The sequence below is a fragment of the Toxotes jaculatrix genome, chromosome 21 (assembly GCF_017976425.1).
Source record: "Toxotes jaculatrix isolate fToxJac2 chromosome 21, fToxJac2.pri, whole genome shotgun sequence".
NCBI classification, from domain to species: Eukaryota; Metazoa; Chordata; class Actinopteri; family Toxotidae; genus Toxotes; species Toxotes jaculatrix.
Window position 1 is genome coordinate 11,038,568 of NC_054414.1, and position 23,947 is coordinate 11,062,514.

The 23,947-nt window shown below is 42.1% G+C and overlaps 1 protein-coding gene across 1 annotated transcript in view; it reads right to left on the minus strand.

The window, feature by feature from the left end:
* Window positions 1–10,187: 10,187 nt before the first annotated feature.
* The window catches only part of lrp2b (low density lipoprotein receptor-related protein 2b), a 34,745-nt gene continuing 20,985 nt past the window's right edge, over window positions 10,188–23,947 (minus strand). Inside the window, exons 49-81 of the mRNA XM_041067114.1 lie at window positions 23,683–23,884; window positions 23,281–23,576; window positions 22,375–22,891; window positions 21,946–22,101; window positions 21,518–21,688; window positions 21,202–21,425; window positions 20,924–21,101; window positions 20,058–20,254; window positions 19,682–19,927; window positions 19,374–19,502; window positions 18,992–19,111; window positions 18,733–18,849; window positions 18,529–18,645; window positions 18,095–18,232; window positions 17,847–17,969; window positions 16,553–16,681; window positions 15,673–15,804; window positions 15,389–15,514; window positions 15,033–15,176; window positions 14,743–14,908; window positions 14,500–14,628; window positions 13,955–14,175; window positions 13,574–13,756; window positions 13,311–13,430; window positions 12,825–12,912; window positions 12,562–12,626; window positions 12,245–12,434; window positions 12,059–12,122; window positions 11,818–11,949; window positions 11,366–11,455; window positions 11,026–11,109; window positions 10,704–10,760; window positions 10,188–10,323 (exon numbers count right to left, since the gene is read on the minus strand). Coding sequence (XP_040923048.1) covers window positions 10,282–10,323; window positions 10,704–10,760; window positions 11,026–11,109; window positions 11,366–11,455; window positions 11,818–11,949; window positions 12,059–12,122; window positions 12,245–12,434; window positions 12,562–12,626; window positions 12,825–12,912; window positions 13,311–13,430; window positions 13,574–13,756; window positions 13,955–14,175; window positions 14,500–14,628; window positions 14,743–14,908; window positions 15,033–15,176; window positions 15,389–15,514; window positions 15,673–15,804; window positions 16,553–16,681; window positions 17,847–17,969; window positions 18,095–18,232; window positions 18,529–18,645; window positions 18,733–18,849; window positions 18,992–19,111; window positions 19,374–19,502; window positions 19,682–19,927; window positions 20,058–20,254; window positions 20,924–21,101; window positions 21,202–21,425; window positions 21,518–21,688; window positions 21,946–22,101; window positions 22,375–22,891; window positions 23,281–23,576; window positions 23,683–23,884 — 5,093 coding nt within the window. The 3' untranslated portion in view covers window positions 10,188–10,281. The remainder of the gene's footprint in view (window positions 10,324–10,703; window positions 10,761–11,025; window positions 11,110–11,365; window positions 11,456–11,817; window positions 11,950–12,058; window positions 12,123–12,244; window positions 12,435–12,561; window positions 12,627–12,824; window positions 12,913–13,310; window positions 13,431–13,573; window positions 13,757–13,954; window positions 14,176–14,499; window positions 14,629–14,742; window positions 14,909–15,032; window positions 15,177–15,388; window positions 15,515–15,672; window positions 15,805–16,552; window positions 16,682–17,846; window positions 17,970–18,094; window positions 18,233–18,528; window positions 18,646–18,732; window positions 18,850–18,991; window positions 19,112–19,373; window positions 19,503–19,681; window positions 19,928–20,057; window positions 20,255–20,923; window positions 21,102–21,201; window positions 21,426–21,517; window positions 21,689–21,945; window positions 22,102–22,374; window positions 22,892–23,280; window positions 23,577–23,682; window positions 23,885–23,947) is intronic.

Here is a 23,947-nt window from a genome sequence, read left to right on the forward strand (position 1 = left end):
TCAGAGGAGGGTGCAGAGGGGGGAGAGGAGGGAGGAAAGCAAAACAAAGCCCGTAAATTCCCTTAAATTCTCTTCTCTTCTCTTCTCTTCTCTTCTCTTCTCTTCTCTTCTCTTCTCTTCTCTTCTCTTCTCTTCTCTTCTTGTTGGCCCCGGTGAAAAATCACAGACACAACTAGGAGTGGGGGGAAAAAAAGAGACATAACACATTGTGACTCCATGTTAGAGAAGAGGCTTAGATTTGCATTTTTTAAAAAAGGGGATTAATTTAAGATTTCACAGAATTTAGGGTTTTCCTTGCATTCTATTCTCAGAATTCTTTTTGTTTCACAGAGTTGCTGAGATTAATCCAAAACTAGAGAGGCCTGAAAAAAAAAGGAGTGTGGTACTTTTTTATTTGCACTATAGGATTAAATCTGAGACATATTGTAACAGATACTGAGATAAATCATTTCATTGCTAGTAGGTGCAACAAGATGTTAAAACACTACGAAAGCAAACGTCTGATCTCTGATGCTAATATGGAGAGGGGTGAGGTTATTTCAGTTTCAGTGCCTTAGCACTCACTTACTGAAGTATATCATTTCTCATTTTAAAATTACTTCAGAATGTAAATACATTTTGAAAGGGCAACCGACCAGTCATGCTCTGACAGTGATGAATCAACCCATTACTATGCTGAAGTTTCAGTATAATTAATAGCTGCTCTCATTACTGAGGCGTAAAGCATTCATTTCATTTCTTACTGTGTGACTGTCAGGCTGGAGGGAAGTGAGGTCAGACCATACTGGCCACTTTTGTCCTATAGGATCCCTCACCTTGGCTGTCACCATGGCAACAGCAATGTAGAAATGACTGTCTGGGTGTACAATTCAAGTCGCAGATAATTAATTTAATTGAATGGTGTTTGAGCTGTGTCACATTATTCACCTCAGTACTTTGCTTCTGCGTGCAGTGAGGCATATAAATTCAAGCTGGCATCAACACAAGATTTTCATTACCACCATGTTTTGTTCAGAGCTTATCTTCATTATGATCTTTGCATAAAAATTACTGGCACCATTGTTAGTCACAGTTTTCCCATCTCACCTCCATACAAGACATCTCTTTCCACCCTGCTCATTAACTTCCCAGTGAAGACATGATTTAAAGTTTCACTGAAAAAAAAATATTAACACTTGTTGTGCGTTCTAGCGCTACTGTGACGTCAGCTGTTACAAACCAACTTTACTGTTCATCAAAGGCAACACTGAGTAAAACATTTTGAGGTGGTAACTAGAGCTCGGATTAGCCCAAATAATTAATTGACAGAAATGGCAACAATATCGATTAATCGTTTCTGATAAGAAGGAAAATGCACAATACAGTGTGTTGCTCTAACCAGTGTGTATATAACGAAAATGTGCAAAACCAACAGCAAGGTTTTCCGATAATCTAGATCAAAGAGGCAGAGTAGACACTGAATATTTGGATTGAATATTAGTGTGATGTAGCAAAAACACACTCTGCTTCTAAATTTTATAAGATTTGCTGCCTTGATTTAAATTAAATCATGAACAGCATTACATTATTCTGTGTATCTCAACAAGAATTTTAAGCATCTTTTTCCAAAAGGGAACACATTATGCAGACATAGTAAAACATCTCATTAAAAAAAAGGCTATCTGATATTATAACTCTCTCTTACACATGAGAGAGATGGAATCACACTCCTTTGTACATCTTCCTCCACAGCTGTCAGTATCAAGTTACTGTGTGGAGTCTCTGGTTAGATCATCATCCTGATTCTTAATTAGCAGTCCCTGCAGCATTACATCAGGTGAAGCAGCAGTGCATTCTTCTTGCCCACCTGCTGTATACCCGCTCTAACCTTATAACTGCTCCTGGAACTACTGGCTGTGTAGGTGGGAGGCCGAAACACCTGCTTCAGCACTAACACTCATCTGTGGGAGGGTCGCAGTAATGAGATGCCAGGTGAACAGACAGTAGTGAGTCTGTGTGTGTGCTCAGGCTTCATCCTACACACTATCCGCAGGCTGAAGGGCATTCATGAGAGCAGTTATCCGTCACATCCATCTTTACCAGCGAAATGGCATTAACTCTATCTAGGTACACAGAGCAGAACCGGCGGCAAGGTTGTAGAAAATCCACTATTAAATCCAATCAAAGGTCCACCCCACACTAGCATTGGTAAAACAAAACAACAACAAGCAACAGGGAGTGCATTTTAGTTTTTTTTTAGGATACATCTTTTTTTTCACTGATGTTTGTGTCTATATTCAGACCTTGCCTGCAAAGCTTCACAGCAGGAAGCTCCTCAGCCGACTCTCCAAAGGCAAATGCCAAATTCTTGTATCATCACGTTTGCCACCTACAGTGGACCACAATCATCACAGCAGCCACCTGCTGCATGTTTAAGGATCTTTATTCGGTCTAATACAACGATGGGTATAATGGTATCTGATAATCTGAACAACCAGGCGTGACAAAACACTAACCTCTCTTCACCATCACTTTCCCAGGCCTGGAAAAGGCAGTCCATTATTGGGAAAGGAGAAAATACTGATTCGACGATGAACATTAAGTAGCTGGACACACACAGATAAATGACTTGACTGGCACTGCTCATCAGAGATCTGCATGGACCAGGCATGGTGGTCTATGACAAACAAACTGGAAGCAAAAGTCTGTGTTCTTCCACTGTGGAAGCAACATTTCCTCTCAGCTGGAAATTTACAAAACAATTCTGCAGCAGTGTTTTCTGGCAAAGGAGGCAAAATCTAAAGCAGGCAAATCAGTCTGGCTCGCTGTTAGACATCCGCAATTACCGCAAACACGCACCCACAAACAAAAAGCCAGAAGCACCTGATCAGTTTGTTGGCAACATAGCAAGCGCTCAAGCTCCCGCCAAAGTTATTTGCTGTTAAGACAGACGAACAGAAACTTCTGTCAGCCTCATGGATTTTCCATGTTAATGTTGCTTATTTTTACAAATTATTTTCACTTGCGGCTACAAAGGTTCGTCTATGAACCAAACAAAAGAGACTTTCTAGTTTGGTATCACAAAGTTGTTAAAAACAGTCACTACTTTTTGTTGTTTTATTTTTCTCTCATCTCATGTCATTTATTCTGCCAATTTTACAGTGGGTGGTGGAAACACGCCAGCTGCCAAAGAAATTTCTAGTTTGGAAAAACACTGATTGAAGACAAGATGGCAACACGACAAAGTGGCAATTAGAAAAAGCAGCCACGGCACAAAGAGACCTTTGTTTAACTGGTGACAAGTGTTCATAAAGCCCAGATTGGAGCCATGTTTAAAATGTTTAAAGCATGATGCATTTAATTGTGCCTTAGACTGCTGAGTGGCGAAAAGGAAAGGAAAGGAAAATGTAGGTCTGCACACTGTGGCTCCCTTAGATGAAGTTTAATGAGACATCCAACAGTTACCAGTTTCAAGCTATATCTGTCTGAAGAGGAGCTTGTAGCTCAGAACGTCACTGGTGGACGTCTCATTAAACTGCAACTAAGGGAGCTGCAGTTCGCAGTGCTGGTGGATGAACCAGCTATAAATCATATATTTGCACCTCTTCCTTCAGCAAACCAGTTAGTGTAGCTCAGCATAAAGAATGGAAAACAGCTAGCTGGGTCCAGCCTCATATTTTACAGTATTTGGAGTGATACTGATCTTCTCATTTAACTCTTGACAAGAAACCAGATATTTCCCAAAATGCCAATATCACTATTCCTTTACTGTATTGTCATTTAGCTTCTGTGTTTTTCTGCTGCGCCTCAGTAAATACACACATGTTGACAAACAGACTTTCATCAGTAGTGTCTTGTAATTATGCACCTTGTCTACACAGGATCACTGCTGGAGCCTGACATGACCTTTGACCACTGCCCATGAGTGACCCTCAATCAGGCATCGATAATAATACCCCAAGATTGATTCAGTCTAATGCTGTGCCACCATCAGCATGTCTGTGCCTTCATTCACTCGCTCAGCAGGGCACTGACAAAGCAATGCTTTTAAAAAATCCATTCTGCATATCATCAGGCAAGAGATACACACAGTTTGCCAAGCTAACTGATTTATACAGCTTCTACTAACTGAATGAGCCAAAGTGGTAATATTTATGCATGTTTGTCTGTTTATTTGTCAGGATACCCGTGACACTTGGAGAACAAACAGATCCACAGAAAAGGAATGACAGATTAGATTTGCTCGTGAAAATTGTGACCAGAATGTGCGACTGCTGCCATTAGATCCATCGTTCAATTTCACATAATAAACGACTTGAAAAGACGTTTAAAATGGTCAAGGAGCAAGAGCTAGAAAAGACAACTAGAAAACAACCACAGTCCAGAAAAAGTGAGCAGTTCCTGGGTAAAACATCCTCTTGTTGCTTCAGCCCTCCTTCCCTGCACACTTGGCCCACGTTCCTGACCTACTGACCTAGGTTCCCACGTACTACTGGCAACTCCAGCCTCAACAAGATCCTCAAATTTGGTTTTATAAAAAAATCAGATCACTATCTGCTAAAGCCTCACCGGCAAATGACTCGATTCTTCAGCGTAATCTGGATATGATTGGTCTGCATGAAACACGGCTTAAACCTGACTACACCAATGCACGTTACTTGGGTTACTAAACAAGGTGGGGGTGTGACATTAATCTCTCTGTCTATTTTCAGTTTTACCTCCAGTCTTGATGTTACCTTCACCTCTTTTGAGGTTGTAGATTCTAATTATTGGTGACTTCAGCATTCACCTGAATACAGCCTGTGAAGTCTGACTATCTCTCCCATCACTTCAGTTATCTCTGATTCTAGCCATCCCTCGTAACACTGGTTCAAATGTATTTACTCCTAGGCATACACTGGTCCCTAAACTTCAAGACTAATTTTATTCTTACCTTTAAGAGTATGGTGTAAACCTGCTCTATATGAAAAATGCCCCAAGATAATTTCTGCTATGATTTGGTGCTATCTAAATAAAAATTGACTTGATTTGACTTGACCTCGTTTTTCTCCATCTCTTCTTCCCTCCATCCAATTCACTCTCTCTCTCTCACTCTCTAATCACAGGAGGCTGAGAGGAGATTAAAGCCAACATCTTTCTGCTCCCCCCCCCCCCCCCTCTCTCTCCCTCTCTCATTCACTGAGTCTATCGTCTAAATACTTAAGGTTCCCACTGGCCATATGGTGGTATTATCTAGCCTCCTTGATTTAAGATGGCAGTACATCACTGAGTATTTCAATGAATACAACCGTGCAGATAAGAAAGGACTGGTAGATTAGAGAAAAAACTGAAAAGCAGCAAAGATTTAGCCGAGGCTATTGTGAAAAGGTAACTGAATACTTTTCAATATAGTCTCTACAAACTGAACGGACTGATAAGAAAAAAGATTATTTAGCAAGAAGAACTCCAGAGCATAGCTAAATTAATTGAGTAGCTGATTCACAGAAAATTAATTAATTTTTAACTGATTTTTATCCAATAAAAGTGGATAAAATGTGTGTCCAGCTTCTCTAATGTTAACAATTTGCAGATTTTCTTTGTCTCATACAATTACAAACCAAATCCTTGTAAGGTTTTTTAATTGTTTAGACAAAGTAACTGGAAGTTGTGTCCTTGATTTTTAGGAACTTTTTAATAGAGACTTTTACAGACTGAAACCATCTTTTGATCAAATTAAACCACTCCAAAGTATTACTAACTTTCTGTGATACACAATTCATTTGGCAATATTATTAGACAAAGAAAATGTGTGATAAAAAAAAATCACCTTTAAAGAGTTTAATCAAATATATGGTTCATTTAATGTTGACTGTGTTAGCAGATGTTATCAGTACTGAGCTTAACAGTTTGACATTTTGGGTAATCAGCTTACGTACTTACGTTCTTCATGTTTCTACTCATAGTTTTCCCTTTGCATGATTAAAACAATATTTCACATTCACATGCCTCTTTTTCAGGCATCAGATGCTATGTATCACAGAGCACTGAGGTTTGTGACTGATGGTAAAATGCTCACTGTCTCGTATACGCCTTGACTGATTTGAGTTTTCCATCGGTTAAATTTGGACCCTGGGGTCTCTCTGACTCTGCCTTTTTGTCATTTATCTTCACACAACTTGGTGACTGTGACAAAATTATTCATCCTACTACAAAACCAGGTACTGACACAATCTACAGTAAAGGGTGTTACTTTATTATACTGACATTGTGCACGGAGAGCTAAACCTTATGCCACTGTCCTCTCTTTCTTCACACACACACACACACACACACACACACACACAAACATGCACGCACGCCACCTGTTTGCCAGACTCATTTGCGGTTGGACGGGTCCCGAGAGGGAGACGGAGAGGGGCGAGGTCGCCAACATGCTGCTGACGCCATCTGCCCACCACTCTGTGTGCTTGTGTGTCCGTGTCTGTGTGTGTGTGTGTGTGTAGTCCATCCACCACCTATGATGCCACCCAACCCACATGGCTGATCTGACATGTCTGACTATGGCAGATTTCATTCCAATATCCGTTTGGGAGAAAAAAAAAGTTGCCTGTTGTACATTTTGCAATAGTATCACAGTCTAATCTATGCTGTAGCAAAGATTTATATTGTGTCCCTCATTTAAAAAAAAACAAAAGCTCTCTATTCTCTTTACAAAGTGGAAAAAACATTGGCCAAGCATTATAAAGTATGTCTGCATCTGATACAGTATCTTAAAGCCCATGAAATGTTGAAAAAAAATTGTGAATAAAAATCCATCACTTCTTCTATGTCTTTAAATGTCTTTTTTTTATTCACCAAACCAAAGTCCAAAACTCAAAGATATTATTATATATTAGCTTAAAATGACACATGAGGAAGAAAAGCAGCAAATTCTCTCAAGCTAGAACCAAAAAATGTAAGCCTTTCTGTGCTATTTTTACTTGGCAAAAAACTAAACTAAACACTGATTAACAAAAGAGGTGTCTGTTATTTTTCTGTTGATCAACTAATTGTTGGTGTTCTAATAAAATGAAATGAAGCGCAGAGAAGGTCAGGAGCCAGACGGCTCTTAAGAGGCTTATAAGAAGAACATCACTTCAAAACACCTTCAACACGCCCACTCTGAGACAGAGCAGGATAAAGGATCACTTCTAGTGTTGGGAGATTGAATTTGGCTGAGGAAAGAAAAGCCACATTTGTGTGTGCCGACCAATGTCTCTTTTCACCCAGCAAACAAGAATTTCAACAGCCAAACAGGTCTGGCTTGACATGATGGTTGACAGAATGCCAATCTGGCTGGTAGGGAGCCAAACGTTAGAGGCTTTTGACTGGTGGCTGATGTTAAACTCCCACTGAGCTCATAATGATATGTGTAAATGCACAGAAAAACAGGGTGTAAAGGGGAGGCGCATGGATGGATTATCATACAATGTTAAAAAAAAAAAAAAGGCCAAACTTGCTGCAAAGAAACAAGACACCCAGAATGAAGAGACACAATGACTACAAACGATTCAACCACATTGCACATGGGCATTTCGCTCATCATTTAGTATCTCTTTTAAGGCTTTTTTGCATCTCTGTTTCAGATCCCTGTCATCTCTTAACATCTCCTTGTGGTCGTTTTGTGTCTCCTTGAAGTAGTTTGCTCCACTTTTCAACAAGACATCTTCAACAGAAGTTCTGGCCGAGGAGACTGAGGACACCAACTACAAAATGCCCACCTATCAACAATGTCCTCTTACCAATCAATTCATCTGTTTCACTTACATAACAAGTTCATAAAACATGCACCATTATCATAAAATTGAGCCGGGGGTCCTCGCGTCTCTGTTTACTAAAACCACAGTGCACGACCCTGACCTTCACTGAATCCCTCTGGCTCTCCTGCTTCTCCTGAAAGCCAATAAAGCCATAAAACAGAGCCCGTCCTGCCCTGCAGCAAAGCGTGACCAAGTCACAGCCAAAGGCCTGCCCTGTCAACCAACCTCTCACTGAGGTCACCAAGCAGCATGACGTGTTAATATTGATCAGCTTCCCCTCCTCTTTTTTTTTTTATCTAAGCAGAAGGGAAAATAGTCATTTTCAGTTATTTGATTAGCTCACGCAGTCTGAGACTGTGCACAACCACATGCAATATTCTCTTCTATCACTAGTGTTGGAGCTGGCAATCAATCACAGGTGGTACCCTCTCTGCAGCACAGCCAGGCATCCACATGGTTTACTCACACATGAAAACTGGAAACCTCAATTCATGAAAAGTCTTCACAAAAACACACACATGAATTTCATAGAGCTTAGGCACAAAACAGAATAAGGATTCTTAGGCTGGATGACAGTAAATGAACTGGTAAGGGTCCATGGAGCTATCAGCTCCGCTCTTTCTCAGACACACAGAAACAGACACTGCAAAATTGCACAGAGTTAAGTCAGTGCACATGATGAAGCACCCTTACCTGGTCGAGGCTCCTCTCAGCCTCCTCAGCGTGCGTGTTCCTCTCTGTTGTTGTCTGTCGCTCTCCAAACCTCGGCACCGCTTCTGTTTGAACACCAGTCCGCCTCCTTCTGTGTTTCCTCTCGCTGCTTTCTCTCCGTATTTCTCTCTGTCTCCAGCTGACTGGCACACATTAGATTTTAATTCTTCGCTCCGTCCAATCTAACGCTCAATGAGCCTCCCCTTCCCCCTCTGTCAGTCAGTTATCCCAGTCTCCCTCACTCTCTCTCTGCCTCGTTCTCTCCGTGCTGCCTTCAAGTGTTCCTCGTAAGCCAAGATTCACATCCTGAAATGTTAAATTCCCACATGAAATTAAATCATGTAGGAAGTGATGTTGCTACAACTGGAAAAAAAAAAACACAAAAAGTGGAAATATGGACCCATCATATACACAAATGTTTGCACAAAATGCAAAATAGAAGTGGAAATCTATTTCTGCCAGGAAAAAAAAGATGTTATTAATGACTAATTGCTTTAAATGCTCAGTTTGTGTCATTGTTGGACACTCCCCACCAACTGAGCTTTTGAATGGGGAAGAAAAAGTTCATCCTCCTTGTGATGGCATTTGTGCAACAAATGTGGGATGTTAAAGAAGTAAAAAGGTAATTGCCCTAAATTCCTTTTTTATTCACCCAAATACAAGTGACTGTACTCACCACAGCGACCTCTCTTGTAACCGGGCATTCCAGTGAACATGTCATTTAACTGTTGAACTTTTTCACTACAACTTTCTTGCCATTGAGGAATTTTAAAATTCATTGTTGGATCATTCATGTGAACAGAGAATTTACACAATTTCAGACAGCCCGTGAAGGCAGCACCGTGAGGACACATGCAGCAAGCTGCATGTCTGTTGTGTCCGCCCCTCTATTCCCTACTATTCATCCCCTCCCTCCATGTCTGTGTGGCTTTCAGGGAATGGTACGGTGCATGTTTTGGTGATGATGATTTGTGATGGACAGAGTGAAAACCAACTATGAATCACAAACCAGCAACACAGAAACACACTGGTCACAGCCCTCTGTGCATCCCTCTGTGCATCCCTCATTCCCTATTGTTTCCACTCTTTCTATCCACTTGTTCGATCCCCTTTTCCGCCTTTTTCACTTTTCTTTTGTCCCTTTGTTGGTCGGCCTAGTTGTTGCAAGCTCAATGAGACCTTGATGTGTTCAGACAGAGTGAGAGGATGAGCAGAATCATTGCTGCAGCCCCGTGATCGCAGTCTGAAATTGTGTCTCTCTGTGTGATTAGATGGATGATGACAAAGCATTTCATCTTAGCTCAGTGGGTCAGATACAGTAGCTGGGGATCGGAGTCCTATCTGTGATGAGTGAGTGAATTACACCAGTGGGAACGTCAGTCTTGTCGTCACAACAGATCCTCCTGTGATACGCGCACTGACCCACCATCCCATGACAGATAGGATGGCTCTTTGTTTAATCAAATGAAGAGTTCAGTATCAGGGTCTTAGTCTAGATACACAACAAACTATTAATCATAGACACAGCATTTAGGAGGTGTTACTCGCTTTATTCAGTTAATGAATTTGTTCCAATAAATCATGTCAAACATCTTTTTTTTTACACAACTACATAATAATTAAAGAAATGAAAGTTAAGTATTTATCTGGCACAAAATATATTTTTTCTTTTACAAACTCTCCTGGTTGATTTGTTCCAGGTCTTTCAGTGTTTGCAGTGTTCACTTTGTTGAAATGCACATGCTGTTATTTCAACAGTGAGGGTTCAGTCATTGAAATGTGGTCCAGTCTAATCTCTGATGTAGAGGTGACTTCAAATGTCAGATTCAGGAGCCAGTGGTTGTGCATGTTCCTGCTGGAATGATTAACAAGAAGGGCGGCAATGACAATGATATATGGTTTCCAAGCTGATTTATGTGCCTCAGACTTTTGAACCCCGCTGTATATTAATGCCGTTTACAGTATTTTAATATAAAATGCAACCATCTTGCATTTTCATCAGAACAAACCGTGTGAGTCTGTTCCTGACCAAAGTCATGTTACATAATGCAGGAAAAGCTGTGAATTTCCTATAAGATTGAAGCAAAAAAGTACAAGTACAAATATATTTAAATTAGATCTTGTGAAATCCACCTAGAACAACAGACAGCGTTTTGAGACACTTAAAGCTGCCTTTTAATCCTGTTTCATCCCCCTGACACATTCACTATTTTCTTCTTGTCATTCTGAACTCACCGTGTATGTGGGATTTTTGAAAGACAGAAAATCGTCATCCCCAATGGGTTCAAACTGCTGGGAAAGACAGGAAATGCAATGCGTCAAAAACTGAGCACATACTGAATGACTATATAATCACAGATGCAAAAAAAACCATCCCCACACACTCAGAGATTTTACTGCCTTAACATCTACTCTGAGAAAGCTTCGGACAAAATTGCCCACTTAGATGTTTTTCATTTCAGACCTTTACTTGCGCATTTTCAACATTCAGGACACGTAATTATTCACGTTGGCAGACATTGAGTGGTAACGTTTTGACATGTGTTTCCATGGCTACCTGTGCACTCGTAGCAGCTGGCTGTGCAGGAGTGACGTCAACATCTTCTATCTCTGACCTGTGTGCTAGGTCCTCAAAAGCCTCCTAAAACGACCACAAGAAAAATAAATCCTAACAGTTTGAAGGAATATCATATTAGTTGAGGATCATCGCAAAACAAGACAAATAAAAACTCTCAAGGTTTCCGTCAGTAAAACCCAAAAGCTACATTTCACTATTTTGACATCTACAATAAGATTTATTGTGCAATAACTTTTTCAGTCTCTGCATTTAAAGCCTTGAATTATAAGATGAAAACCATTTGGTCTGACTTAAAGTAGGCAATGGATGTGAAACCAACCTTGCTGGCAGTGGCAGGTTTGTTTGCAGTTCTGGTGGGCTCGTTCACAACTTGAACCTCTTCCATATACAAGGGATTATCAACATTCTCCTGAGGGAGGAAACACAGAATCACAAGACTGAGCAAATCCAAACATATCAAAATATAAAACCTCCTCTTCAGTGATGCGTTGCATTGAAGCAATGTTTTTGGATCATGTTTTCTATTTTCTCATGAGAAAAAAATGTTTTTATGCAAAACAAAAACAGCAGGTACAATTACAGTAAGTTCATAGCAAAATTAATTTGTGTGTTGCTGTAAAGGAAAAGTATGTTGACAATATTGCCCTTCAGCACAGCAGCGAAATGTCACCATGTCAAATACAGTATACGCAAACACCAAGCAAAAGGAGGTACAGCGTGAGGAGAATCATTGCAGTCTCCAGACGAGCAGTGATTTTGTTGTTTATTGACCTTGTTTGTTCCACCAGGAGCAGAGGTGGTCGTCACCGTGCTGCTGGAGGCGAGTTGTTCTCCAGCTTGATATGCTGGGTTCTCAAAACTCTTTCCCTTTGCGTCCACCATGGACACAGACGTGCAGGGACCCTGACATCAGACAACAAGTCGACAGAACAAGTAAATAACAATACGAGGCCTTAAGAGTTGATGATTGGCTGTTGATGAAATGGTTTTGCCTTGAGTGGTTGCTACTGACCGCTTCGGAATTGGTGCTTGTTTTACTGCCTTCTGTTTGCGGTGCATTTCGACTCAAACCATTCCTGAAAATAGTTGACACACAAATAGTACGTCATTCAGCTGTAACAGATTAACAGATGTAGATATTAACTATGTGACAGCAACAAGCATCTAGTCTATCTTTTCTCTTCTGGCTCCATCTCACCTAAAGCTTGCCAGTGTGGGTATAGATGGCATACTGGGCATACTGGGCATACTGGGCACACTGGGCACACTGGGCATGGAGGGCAAGTTATTCCGCAGTGTTTCCAGCAGGTTAGACTTCTTCCTTGCAGCATAGACCAGAGCAACTAGCAGGACCACAATGATCACTGTCACCCCGATGGCTATTCCCACTGTGACGGAGAGACACGGACATAAGAGGGACAAAAGGCAGCTTCTAAATAATAAGATCAAGTTTACCAGTTACAATTGAATTTGAATGTTGTAATGTTGTATTTCTGACTATAAAATCATATGTACATGAGTACGCGACCACATCAGATATTTTTGTCTGGCAGTATTCTCCCTTCCAACCTGGAGGACATCTGCGAACCAAAATACAAACATTAGAGTTTCAACATTTCAAAGCACTACTCTTGCTTACAGTAACTGTTAAATGAACTAATGCATTTGTGTGTGCATCAGTTTGTTATGAGTACCCATGAGGTTATGGGTTTGCTTTCTAGTTCATTTAAAATTTCTAGCTGTAAAGACAAAACAAACAAAAAAAAGAAACCTCTTACTTGCAGAGAGCCTTGTTGTTGTCAAAATAGCAGGTGCCTCCGTTTTGACACTGACACGGTGGTGGCATGGTAGGCGGTGGATCAAACCCTGAAATGTTTCACATGACCAATTATTTTAACTTTACAAAATGATTTCCTGTGGCAGAAAAAAATATTATCAGTGTGTTGTAGATTGGGATGTAATTTCAGTTTTTAGATACAACTGTTTGGTCCATTTTTCCAAAGTTTTTCTCTCTCCACTGTGCCCACTGTGATTAAGACAAAGTGGTTATTATTGTTCTGGTATTTTTCCTTGCATTCATATTGTATAACTTCTTTACTAGATGTTTCTGCTGGATATCTCATACCATTAACTAAAAAAAATCAAAATCAACTCAATAATTACTGTAAGTAAGATCATCAATTAATTTCTGCAACTTCAATACGTGATGCATCTTTTTTTTTTTTTGACACATTCTGCAGCTATTTATTAATTTATTTACGTACCAGCATCGCATTCAGTGTTACTGCCAGGGATGAAGCTGGTGCCCTCGGGGCAGGCACATGTGTAACCTCCCGGTCGCAGCAAACACAGGTGGCTGCAGGTTCCCTTGCACGGATTCTTCACTGCAGAGACAAGAAAAGAAAAGTAGCTTTGATTCTTCCATTTCAAAAAGTTAAAGCGCAGGACGTACAAACACATTTTACTGTCAGGTTTAAAGTTTAAAATTCAAAATGGTCATCTGAAAAGACCGGAGTGTGCAGCTTACTGGCTATGGAGTTGTATCTCTGCTGCTGGTACACAGAGACCTGGGTCAGCCAGGGCCCGGCAGTCAGCAGCTTGGTCTTGGCTCCGCGACCAAACTTGTCCTGCCGGAACACCTCGCCTTTCTCCTGAGTGCTCCAGTAAACATGGTCCTCGAATACGGTCACACTGAAGGGGTTTCTCACATCTACACAAGTGCAACAAAATGTCGGCTTTACTACCAGAAGAACAAAGTCCCGAGAAAAAAACTGAACTGATGGAAACAGTTCTCACACAAGATTCTACATCTACCATCTACATGAGCATATTCCTCCTCTTAAATTTACAGCCTCACATTTACCATCTCATTTCAGGCTTTTCAATGACTGTCTTCCCTAATCCTCACCTATGTAGACGGCAGTTCTGCGTTCCTCTCCTGAAGGCAGGACAGACTCTATGCGGCTTTCCTTGGAGTCGGACCAGTAAATCCTGTCACCATTGGTGAAGTCAATGGACAGGCCAGTGGGCCAACCCAGGCCGTCTGCCACTAGGACTTTCCTCTCCTGACCATCCAGCCAAGAGCACTCAATCTTGGCTGCATCCCCACGGTCTGCCCAGTACAACATCCTGCAGAAACACGGCAGAGATCAGAGCACTCACATAAACACAACAGCATTGCAGCTAGATGCTCCGTTTTTTTCTGCTGTAGTTTGAATTTGCATAAGAAAAATAAAAACGGATGTTACCATTCTAAATTCAGAAAAGTCGATAAATGTTTCACACAAACCTACTAGCAAATGATTTTCAGAAATTAAACCAGGAGTGTCATTTGTAGATGTACAAATTGAGACAAAAACATAATTGAACTGCCTCAAAGACAATTAACTCCCTAAATTACTTCAATCTGTAAAACAGCCTTACAGTCAAGTGGGGTAGCCCTGTCTTTCTTACCCCAGTCGTGGGTTGACAGCCACAGCAGATGGGTGACCCAGCTCAGTCTTGACTAGGTGCTTCCTGTAGCGTCCATCCAACATGGCCACCTCCAACCTCTTCACCCTGGAGTCTGCCCAGTAAAGGTTTCTAAAATGAGAAAAAAAAATGTAAACGTAAAAAATCGTTTCAACAGACAAACTATGATTAAGCTCAAGGCACCAGAATACTGAAAGTACTTCGGTAATGTCAGCACAAACGAACCTGCCCACCCAGTCCACGGCGATGCCGTCTGGTCTGGTGATGTATTTGATGCCGAGGTCAACAGCAGCACCGATGTTGTTGCTGCCATCATCCACTGACGGTATGTATGCTCTCTTAATGGCACCTGGCACAGAGTCCTTACTGGCCACAGTGAAGTACACCATACCTGAGAAAGCACAAAGACATCATCAAGCAAGATGTAAGATTTGTTACTGTGCTTCAAAGAAAGGACCCAGTTGTCTTTTGTCTTTCTCTGCAACATCTAGTAGTAATCCGTGTGGCTGTCTTACTGAATCCAGTGTTGTTGTGGTCCCAGTCATAGTCCAGCGCCATGATATGCTCCTCTTCTTGAAGGAAGTCGTGGTAGGCCTCGGTCTGCAAGTTGAACCTCCTGATACGAATGTTCTCTGGTAGAAGCAGCAGGGGAGTCGCTCCTAATGATGACACAGACGTTTACACTAAACAAACATTCAGTCTCCCTGTTCATAAGCATTTCAAGGAGCAGTTTCTCTACCATGGAGGCTGCATCTTCATTTTTATTTAACATCCATTCTATGTTTTTCCAAAAGAAGCCACAGATTATAACCATACTTTGTAAAGTTAATAATGCAAATTACACACAAGGCTTGCATTGTGGTGTTCTCACCTATAGCCTCGCACATGTTGCCGTTCCCCACTTTCCGGTATCCAGGGGCACACTCACAGTCGTAGCCACCTTTGGTGTTCTTACAGACCTGAGGACAGGTGCCGTACACCTCACACTCATTGATGTCTGAAAGGGAAAAGTAAACCTCTGGACATTGTTTCATGGTTTTACCCACCAGATCTTTGGCTGGAATAATGATGTTGTTAGAGAAATATTGATGATGTGTTCATCCATGTGCACTCGTGTGTATGAGTGAAAGAAAAGGTGTGTGGGTGTGTGAGTACCCAAGCAGTTGTAGGTGCTGTCTGGGTCCACTCTGTATCCGGGTCTACAGGAGCAGATGAAGCCGGTGCCGTTCAGGTTGGTGCACTCGTGCTGGCACAGCTTCTCCTCACAGTTGCGATCATGGCCAAAATCTGGAGCCAGGCGACACAGAGCACGCTCTCTAACACATTCAAAACAGCTTCTGTCTTGAGTCAAATATGAGCACCTACTTACTTTGTTTACAAGGGAAGAATAATAATTCAGCTATTGACCACAATCCAGTTATCTGCCCAAAAGGATTTGCTGCACTTCATGTGAATAAATATATCAGCCAACAAGATATTTCTGTCCACATGAAGTGTTATGGCCCCAGAAAGAGCAGGTACAAGTGGAACTAAAAGCAAAATGCATTATTATGACAATCGTGACATCCATCATCATTATGAGAAACTTATCTCAAATACAAGAATGATCATAATTGTGAGATCCACACCTCATAATTACAAGATCTTGACTCATAATTATGAGACACCAACTCATAATTGGGTCAAAATCCGGCCCCAGATAAGCAGTGGAAAATCAAAGGATGGATGGTCAGAACTGAACCATATAAAAGTCAGACCACATTATCGCACTTATGCAATACGTATGTCATGATTATGAAATCCTTTTCTTGGTATTATACAGTCCATGTTTTTTTTTTTTTTTTTGGTTTTGTTTTTGGTCTGTGCTGCTGTTGTCTTGACAACAACATCAACAATCTTTAATCTCTGCTTAAATTACACTTTTGTCATCCACAAAGATTCATAGTGCTTTTTCAACATTTAATAACTGACTTTAAACTGACATTGAAACAGGATATTGCCAGAAGGTGAAATAGTGTTTTGTTGTGCTACTCACTGCAGCCTAGCTCATCAGTGCGGTCCCCACAGTTGTCATTGTGGTCACACACGTACGGCAGGGCCACGCAGCGTCCATTGGTGCATTTAAACTCTTCCAGTGTGCAGGGGGGCAGCGTGGGCTCGCGGCCTGAGATGGAAACAATCAGATGGAGTCATCAACACAAGTATGCGGGGAAGGTTGAGTGGGTGCACACCCTGTCTGTGGAAACATGTCCGCCTCCACTAATCTAACACTGAATTCAGAGCTTTCTCTGCAGTAACGCTCTTCAATCCCCAACTGTCAAAAACACAACAAAAGAACAACTGTGAATGGACTTCCCACTAGATTAAACACCCACAAGCCCATGCACATAGACACACGTAGACACATATATGTGGACTTTTTCTCACACAGTCAAATACTCAGAGTGCAGGCACATACTTATAAACTCTAACATGACCACATACTGTATAATATCCACTAAATTACTAATTCAGCTGAAGGCTTCTCAGTGTCTTCCCCCCAGGATTTACTCTCTCCTCCCTAAAAACAAATGGATTTAGATGAGCAGGCCAATGTCCACCTTTGCTCTGAGCCTAACTATTTAATCTCCTCTCAAAATAATTTTCTGATTGATGTTTAAGCTGATTGTGTAACAATTCCATAAAACAGACTACTTCCTTATCCCTTGTATGTTTCAGGCTTTGTTTTTCGGCGCAGACACTGATGTCGTTTTGGAATTTCCCCGTTTCACTGGCCTTAGAGAGGAAGGTTCAGGAAGCATTAGTGCTGTTGGGACTAATCCTTGGTGAGCCCAGAAACTGATGATTAGTGGTGCATTTGCCGATCCTGAACTTCTTACAAATCAGATTACGGTTGTGTTTAAAAAAGGGAGAAAAAGGCATTTTAACACAACAACAGTATTGTAGTGTACACAAAACACATAGAGACACAATACATCTATACACAATATGTGTATCTATGTTTATCTGTGTGTGTGTGTGTTCATGTTTGCATTATCAGTTGCAGTTCAAGTTTGCTTATTTGCTTAGCTGTATGTCAGTCTATATGTTTGTCCAGTGCATATTGAAGTTCCTTGGATGTTTGGCCAGTAAAGCTGATTCTGATCTTCCCCTCAGTGAACTCCACGTATGGTTCACAGGTATACTTGCAAATTGGCTGTAACTTTTTCAAATGACAGCATTTGAATAGCTTAGTGATTCCGACTTTGGTCTTTGATCTGGGGAATGTGTTTGATGTATAATAGCCCTGACAAACTGTATAGATTGTGTCGTGTGTGTGAGAGTCATACAGAGTTCTGCTCTCTCATCGCTGCCGTCTCCGCAGTCGTCCTTCTGGTTGCACAGCAGGCCAGAGTAGATGCAGTAGCCATTGGCACAGCGGAACCTGGACGGCATCTCACAGGTGATGTTCACTGTCCAAATGAACACAAATCTGAGTTGATAGTAATCTAATATTAACAATGAAATACAGAAAGAATACAAATACAAACTTATAAATACAAACGTCACCACATGCAATAAACAAAACGACTCTCACAGCATAAACTGAGCTGTTCATCAGAACGGTCCCCACAGTCGTCAGCACCATCACACACCCAGCCCTGGCTCACACACAGACGGTTTGCACACTGGAACTGATTCTGAGGGCACCAACGGCCCCCTGGGTAACGAGTAGCTGTCGGGGTAGGGGAAAAAGTGTGGTTACATACAATTTTACAGAGTAAAGGACAATTATTATTGACATTTTGGATGATGTTCAATTTCAGGTTGACATCTACATAAGATGACTGGATTAAACTGTTTAAAACCTGCATCTAGCCTGCTTCTTTAGTTGCTTGTGCTCTACTGCAGCATATTTTAGACATTTAATAATTAAAGACTAAGGACATGTGGGCACACACAAAAAGTATATTCGCAGTGCACTAAAATGCTGCAGGTGGTTTGCCATTGATTTTCATGTTGTTTACTTACGACAGCTGGTCTCGTCTGACAGGTCCTGACAATCAGGCCGGCCATCACACTGCAGAGCAGCGGGGATACAGTGACCTGAGTCACACTGGAACCAACCTGGACGACACGTCTGCAACTCTGGAAGAGAGCCAGGACTTTAGCATGTGGTGTTTGTGACAGAGGTTATTTTTGAGAGAGCAAATTTGTGCGCAGCGTCCCGCTCACCACAGTCTCGCTCATCTGAGTTGTCTCCGCAGTCGTTGTCATGGTCGCACACCCAGTTTCCAGGGATGCACTGCGCGTTGTCACATCGAAACTCACTTTCAGAGCAAGGCCTTGGCTCTATAGACCACAATCACAGTCACAGTATGAGATCAGAATGAGGTGTTACTGTTCACTCAACCTACACATAGTAAAGGTTTAGATGATACCTCTGGTGTTTTGCAGTGGTACTGAAACGTATCAGGGTGAAAAGTACACTCACGGCAGTTCCTCTCATCTGAGCCGTCGCCGCAGTCGTTGGTGCCATCGCACTGCCAGCGGATGGGAACACAGCGGTGGTTGTCACATCTGAAATCTCCCAGTGGATCACAGGTCACCTCCTCTGTTTGAAGGATAAAGTCAGAAGGAGACGGATTAAAAGGCTGATTCAACATGTGGTCAATGAACAAGGGTGCTATGACTGCATGCTGGCATTTAAGATTTAAAAAGTAAATCCCTGATTTTCATTTCCAGATTCCAGTTCCTCTTTCCAATGGAGAAAAATCTCTGTTCTCCTTCAAAATTCCTTGGGTTTTTTTTTTCCTAATTTGGTCCTTGTCCTGCATTAGATTTGACATGGACTCAACTAAGACATAAACACTGACCGCAGCCCTGCTCGTCGCTGTTGTCGATGCAGTCGTTGGTGCCGTCGCAGCGGGCCCACTGGGGAACGCAGCGGTAGTTTGTCTTGCAGGAGAACTCAGTGTCAGGGTCACACTTGTAGTCTGGACCCACTGGACGGGACAGAGACAGAGGACACATGAGACATGAGGAAAGAGGTGAGAATGGTGAGTGAGAGTGAGATGAGAGGATCAAATGTGGAATCATCAGGTTAAATAATGAATTGTATCATGTTCTTGTTTCACCAGGGCCTTAACTGACTAATACTGCCATCTCCTAATATTCCACTTACTGCAGGTTTCGTATGGTTCATCAGATCCGTCTCCACAGTCATCCTGGGCGTCACACACGTAGCTCGATGGCAGGCAGCGCTTGTTGGCACACTGGAACTGTCCTGGCCGACAGGTTCTCTGTGCACAAATCTCTGGGTCCTCATCGCTGCCGTCTGAACAGTCATTTACTCCATCGCAGTGCCAGGACACAGGGATGCACTTCTTGTTTTTACACTGGAACTGGTTTTCCTGGCATCGGTGGTCACCTGCAGGGACAAACTGCGGTTTGACTAGTGTTTTAAAACTTAACATTTTGCCTTAAGTATGAGTGTGAAGGCTTCTCCTGAAATTGGTCCTGAATTTTTAACACAGGAAAGAAAAGTTTAATCATCTTACTGCAGAGCGCAGCATCCTCATCCGAGCTGTCAGGGCAGTCCGAGTGGCCGTCGCAGATGAAGCCCGGGTAGGTACAGTTACCGTCTTGACACTGGAACTGGCCGATGGGGCAGTAACGGGGGGGGCAGGTCTGAGGTTCATCCGAGCCATCACCGCAATCCGACTGGCCATCACACTTCCACCATATTGGAACACACCTAAAAAAAACAACAAAAGAATGTTTGCAAAAGCAGGTTAGTTTCTAGAAAATAAATCTAAAATTTATCTGCAAGATTTTTTTAAAAATTATTTTCCTTCTACTTCATTGATACGATAAGTTTTTTTCACAACCGTTCACCTTTAATGAAATTATTTATTTTTCTGGATGCCTTTGATACTTCTTACCTTGTCAGCTTTTATCAATTGTTTCCCATGATTCAGTGTTTTTAGTTTATTTTGTAATACATCTTACTGACAGGCATGCCTGTCTTCTCTTTGATAAAGATGAGTTAACTATGTAAAGCACCAGGGACAAAAATGTGAAATAAGAAAAACATTTTAAGAAAGTAATAAGTATAAAATAAGTCCAGGACCTTGACAAAGTCTGATAGGGTGTATTTTTATAAATATATTAAAAGCCCATCACTAAACCAAAACAAAACCATAATACTAACTGGATGTCAGTGATAATTTCCACCTTTGTATAGAGAAGAAAATGTATTTGGAAAATGGAATAAAACTATATATAACTTAAAACTAACTTAAACTTGTTTTTGTGTTAATTTGTAATAGGTGTGTATACATTATAAATATTATTGGAGAGATACTTGATGAGAACTGTGACGAGTGTGAAATGGGAATCACAGATGATTTTATGTCAAACTGACTTCTCGTTGTCCCCACAGCGGAACTGGGTGCTGGAGCAGTCAGCGACACACTGGATCTTGAAGCCCACTGAGAGGCCAATGAAGTGATCAGGACACTGGCAGGAAGCTTGCTGCCCACCAGGTGCAATCAGACACAGATGACTGCAGGTGAGGTGATGGGACGAGCAAGGGTTTTCACCTGTGAAATAAGATATTTAAAATTAACTGTGTGGTGCATTTTGAGCTGCAATCTATTGCGACAATAGGAATATAAACATGTACAGTTCTGATTTACATACTCCGAGGCTGCCTGTAGGGGTGGTAGACGTGAATGTCGTAGGGCCGATGTGTGTTGTTCCCCATGACTGTACGCTGCTCGCCAGTGTACTTGTGGGCCTTCTCCACAGTGTGTGTGTTCCAGTCTGTCCAGTAGACCCAGTCCTCGAACAGGGAAACAGCAAAGACATGAGGAAGAGTACCAGAAATGGCCCGGTGTCGGTTCTGGCCGTCCATGTCTGCAAAGCTGAAGGTTGATACAGTGAAGGGTCAGTTCATGTTGTAGAGCCTTCTTGAAACATAGTTAATACTGAGTCCTGTCTGAATCTCTTAACTCACTCCAAGAAGTTAAGGTGGGAATCAGCAAAGAAGATCTTGTTGGTGGTGTAGTCTATGGTCAGAGCATTAGGCCACTCCAGCTTGGTTGTGATGATGGCGCTGACATTGCTTCCGTCCATGCCAGCTCGGCCAATATATGCTGTGTCACCCCAGTCGGTCCAGTACAGCCATCTGGGGAAAAAAAGGAGGAAAGAAAGGGAGAGAACAGAAGGGAGGGGGGAAGATTTCAACAAACAATTTAAGAGCAAACTGTAGCAAACAGCCAGTAACACCTGATATTCTATTTCTTCTTTCCAGTGCAACAAAAAAGTCTGATAGGAAAAAATATTAAACAACTCTAAACATCTGGTTTTGGTGTCAAGAGCCAAGAGCTTCTGTGTGTGTTTGTGTGTGTGTGTGTGTGTGGGTGTGAATGTGCGTGTTAGTACCCATATTTAGGGTTGACAGCGACAGCACGAGGTCGACTGATTACGTAAGTGGTATTTCCATCTGTGAACTCCCCTGACAGTAGCCTCTTCTGGTAGCGCCCATCCAGCTCCATCACATGCACTGAGCCGTAATAACCATCCACCCAGTACAACTTCCTGCAGCAGGCACAAGAGGTTTCCATTAACATCCCTGCCGCGTTGTTTTGGTGAGAAACTGATTGATTCAATGCTCATAGCAACAGTGTTTAAAAAAAAAGTAACTGAAAAAAAAATGACTTACAGTAACAAAGTTCTTCTGCAAAATGAAAATTATTTTTCACACAAATATATCTTTGATTTAAAATGCTTGGTGTTCAATAAGCTATTAAATAATATATCATTCATTAACAAGAAGATTTTTAACAATGACATTCCTCCCACTTCACACACCTGCCCACCCAGTCCAGCGCCAGGCCTTCAGCTCCTCTTACATCATTATCCGCCAGCGTCTCCCTGTCGGTCCCGTCAAAACGCATCCTCTCGATCTTTCCTGTCCCTGCATCTAGCCAATAAAGCCTCTTCTCATAGTGGTCATAATCTAATGCTACCACATTGGATAGCCCCTGCAGGACTATACTCAAATGTGACCCATCAGTGGTCAAATTGCGAATGTAGTAGCGATTACTATACAACAGGTATGGAGCAATGCCACTGTTCTGACGACAGGTGCGTCCGTCTGCTTCCCGGATGTACCCCGGGGCACATTTGCAGTAATACGAGCCAACGGAGTTTTCACAGATCTGGCTGCAGGCGGCCGGTGTGCTGAGACACTCGTTGAGGTCCTCACAAGCTTTGCCATCTGGCATGAGTCGGTAGCCTGGGTGGCAGGAGCAGTAGTAACCGGTGAGGGTGTCGGTGCAGAGCTGGGCACACCTGTGGACCGAAGGGCTGCGGCACTCATTGACTCCTAAACAGAACGAAGAACGAAGACGAGGCGGAGAAAAAAAGAGGAAAGAAGGTGACACAGATACATTACTTGAGACATCAGTTGATTAAACTGAATTTGATATTTGTACTATTAACTGAAATTCAAACATTCACTACTAATAGGATAGAAAACAAGCACAAGCACAACCTTTCCTTAAAATATAATGTTTTTAAAAGACTGGAGGAATATTTTGGTCCACAAAACTTCCCCAATTGCAAAATTAAGGATAGAGAATAATCTTCTCAAAATGTGTACTAATTTGGAAAGAAACCTTTTTGTTTGTTTCTACTGAATTAAACAATAAAATGTGAGAGATGACTCAGATTTATTTACATCTATAAATAGTTAAATTTCTGCGTGTCTCTCACCACAGCCTTTTTCGTCGCTGTTGTCTTGGCAGTCCTTCTGTCCGTTGCACACCTTGTTGTTGTCAATGCACTCGCCGGACTTGCACATGTACTGCTGGGGAGAACAGGTGGGCTGGGGCGTCGTGCACAAGCTGTCCGCCTCATCTGAACCGTCCATGCAGTCGCTCTCTCCGTCGCAGGTGAAGGAGGCGGAGATGCAGGCTCCGTTACCGCAGGTGAACTGGTTGCTGCTGCATGTGTCGTAGGTACAGCCCAGCTCGTCGCTGCCGTCCCCACAGTCGTTTACACGGTCACAGCTGGAGAGGAGTAATTTATTATTCAATGACAAAAGAAATAGTTTCTGGACTGGTAAAAAAGTATTTTATTTATAATTTTATTCACTAACACACAATTCCTACTCACTGGTAGGGGAGAAGGATGCAAAGTCCATTGGAACAGGCAAACTCGTTCATATGGCAGGTGCGATTGGGGCAGTTCTGGAGCTCATCAGCCGCATTGGCACAATCTTTCTCCCCATCACACACAAAGTTTAAGGGCACACAGCGCGGGTTGCCGGGGTACCAGGTCGGGCAGGTGAACTGGTTGGAACTGCAGGTACGTTCTCCTGCAGGGGACAGAGAGGATGAGAAGGGTCTTAGGGAGACTATATACATACATGTCCACACTG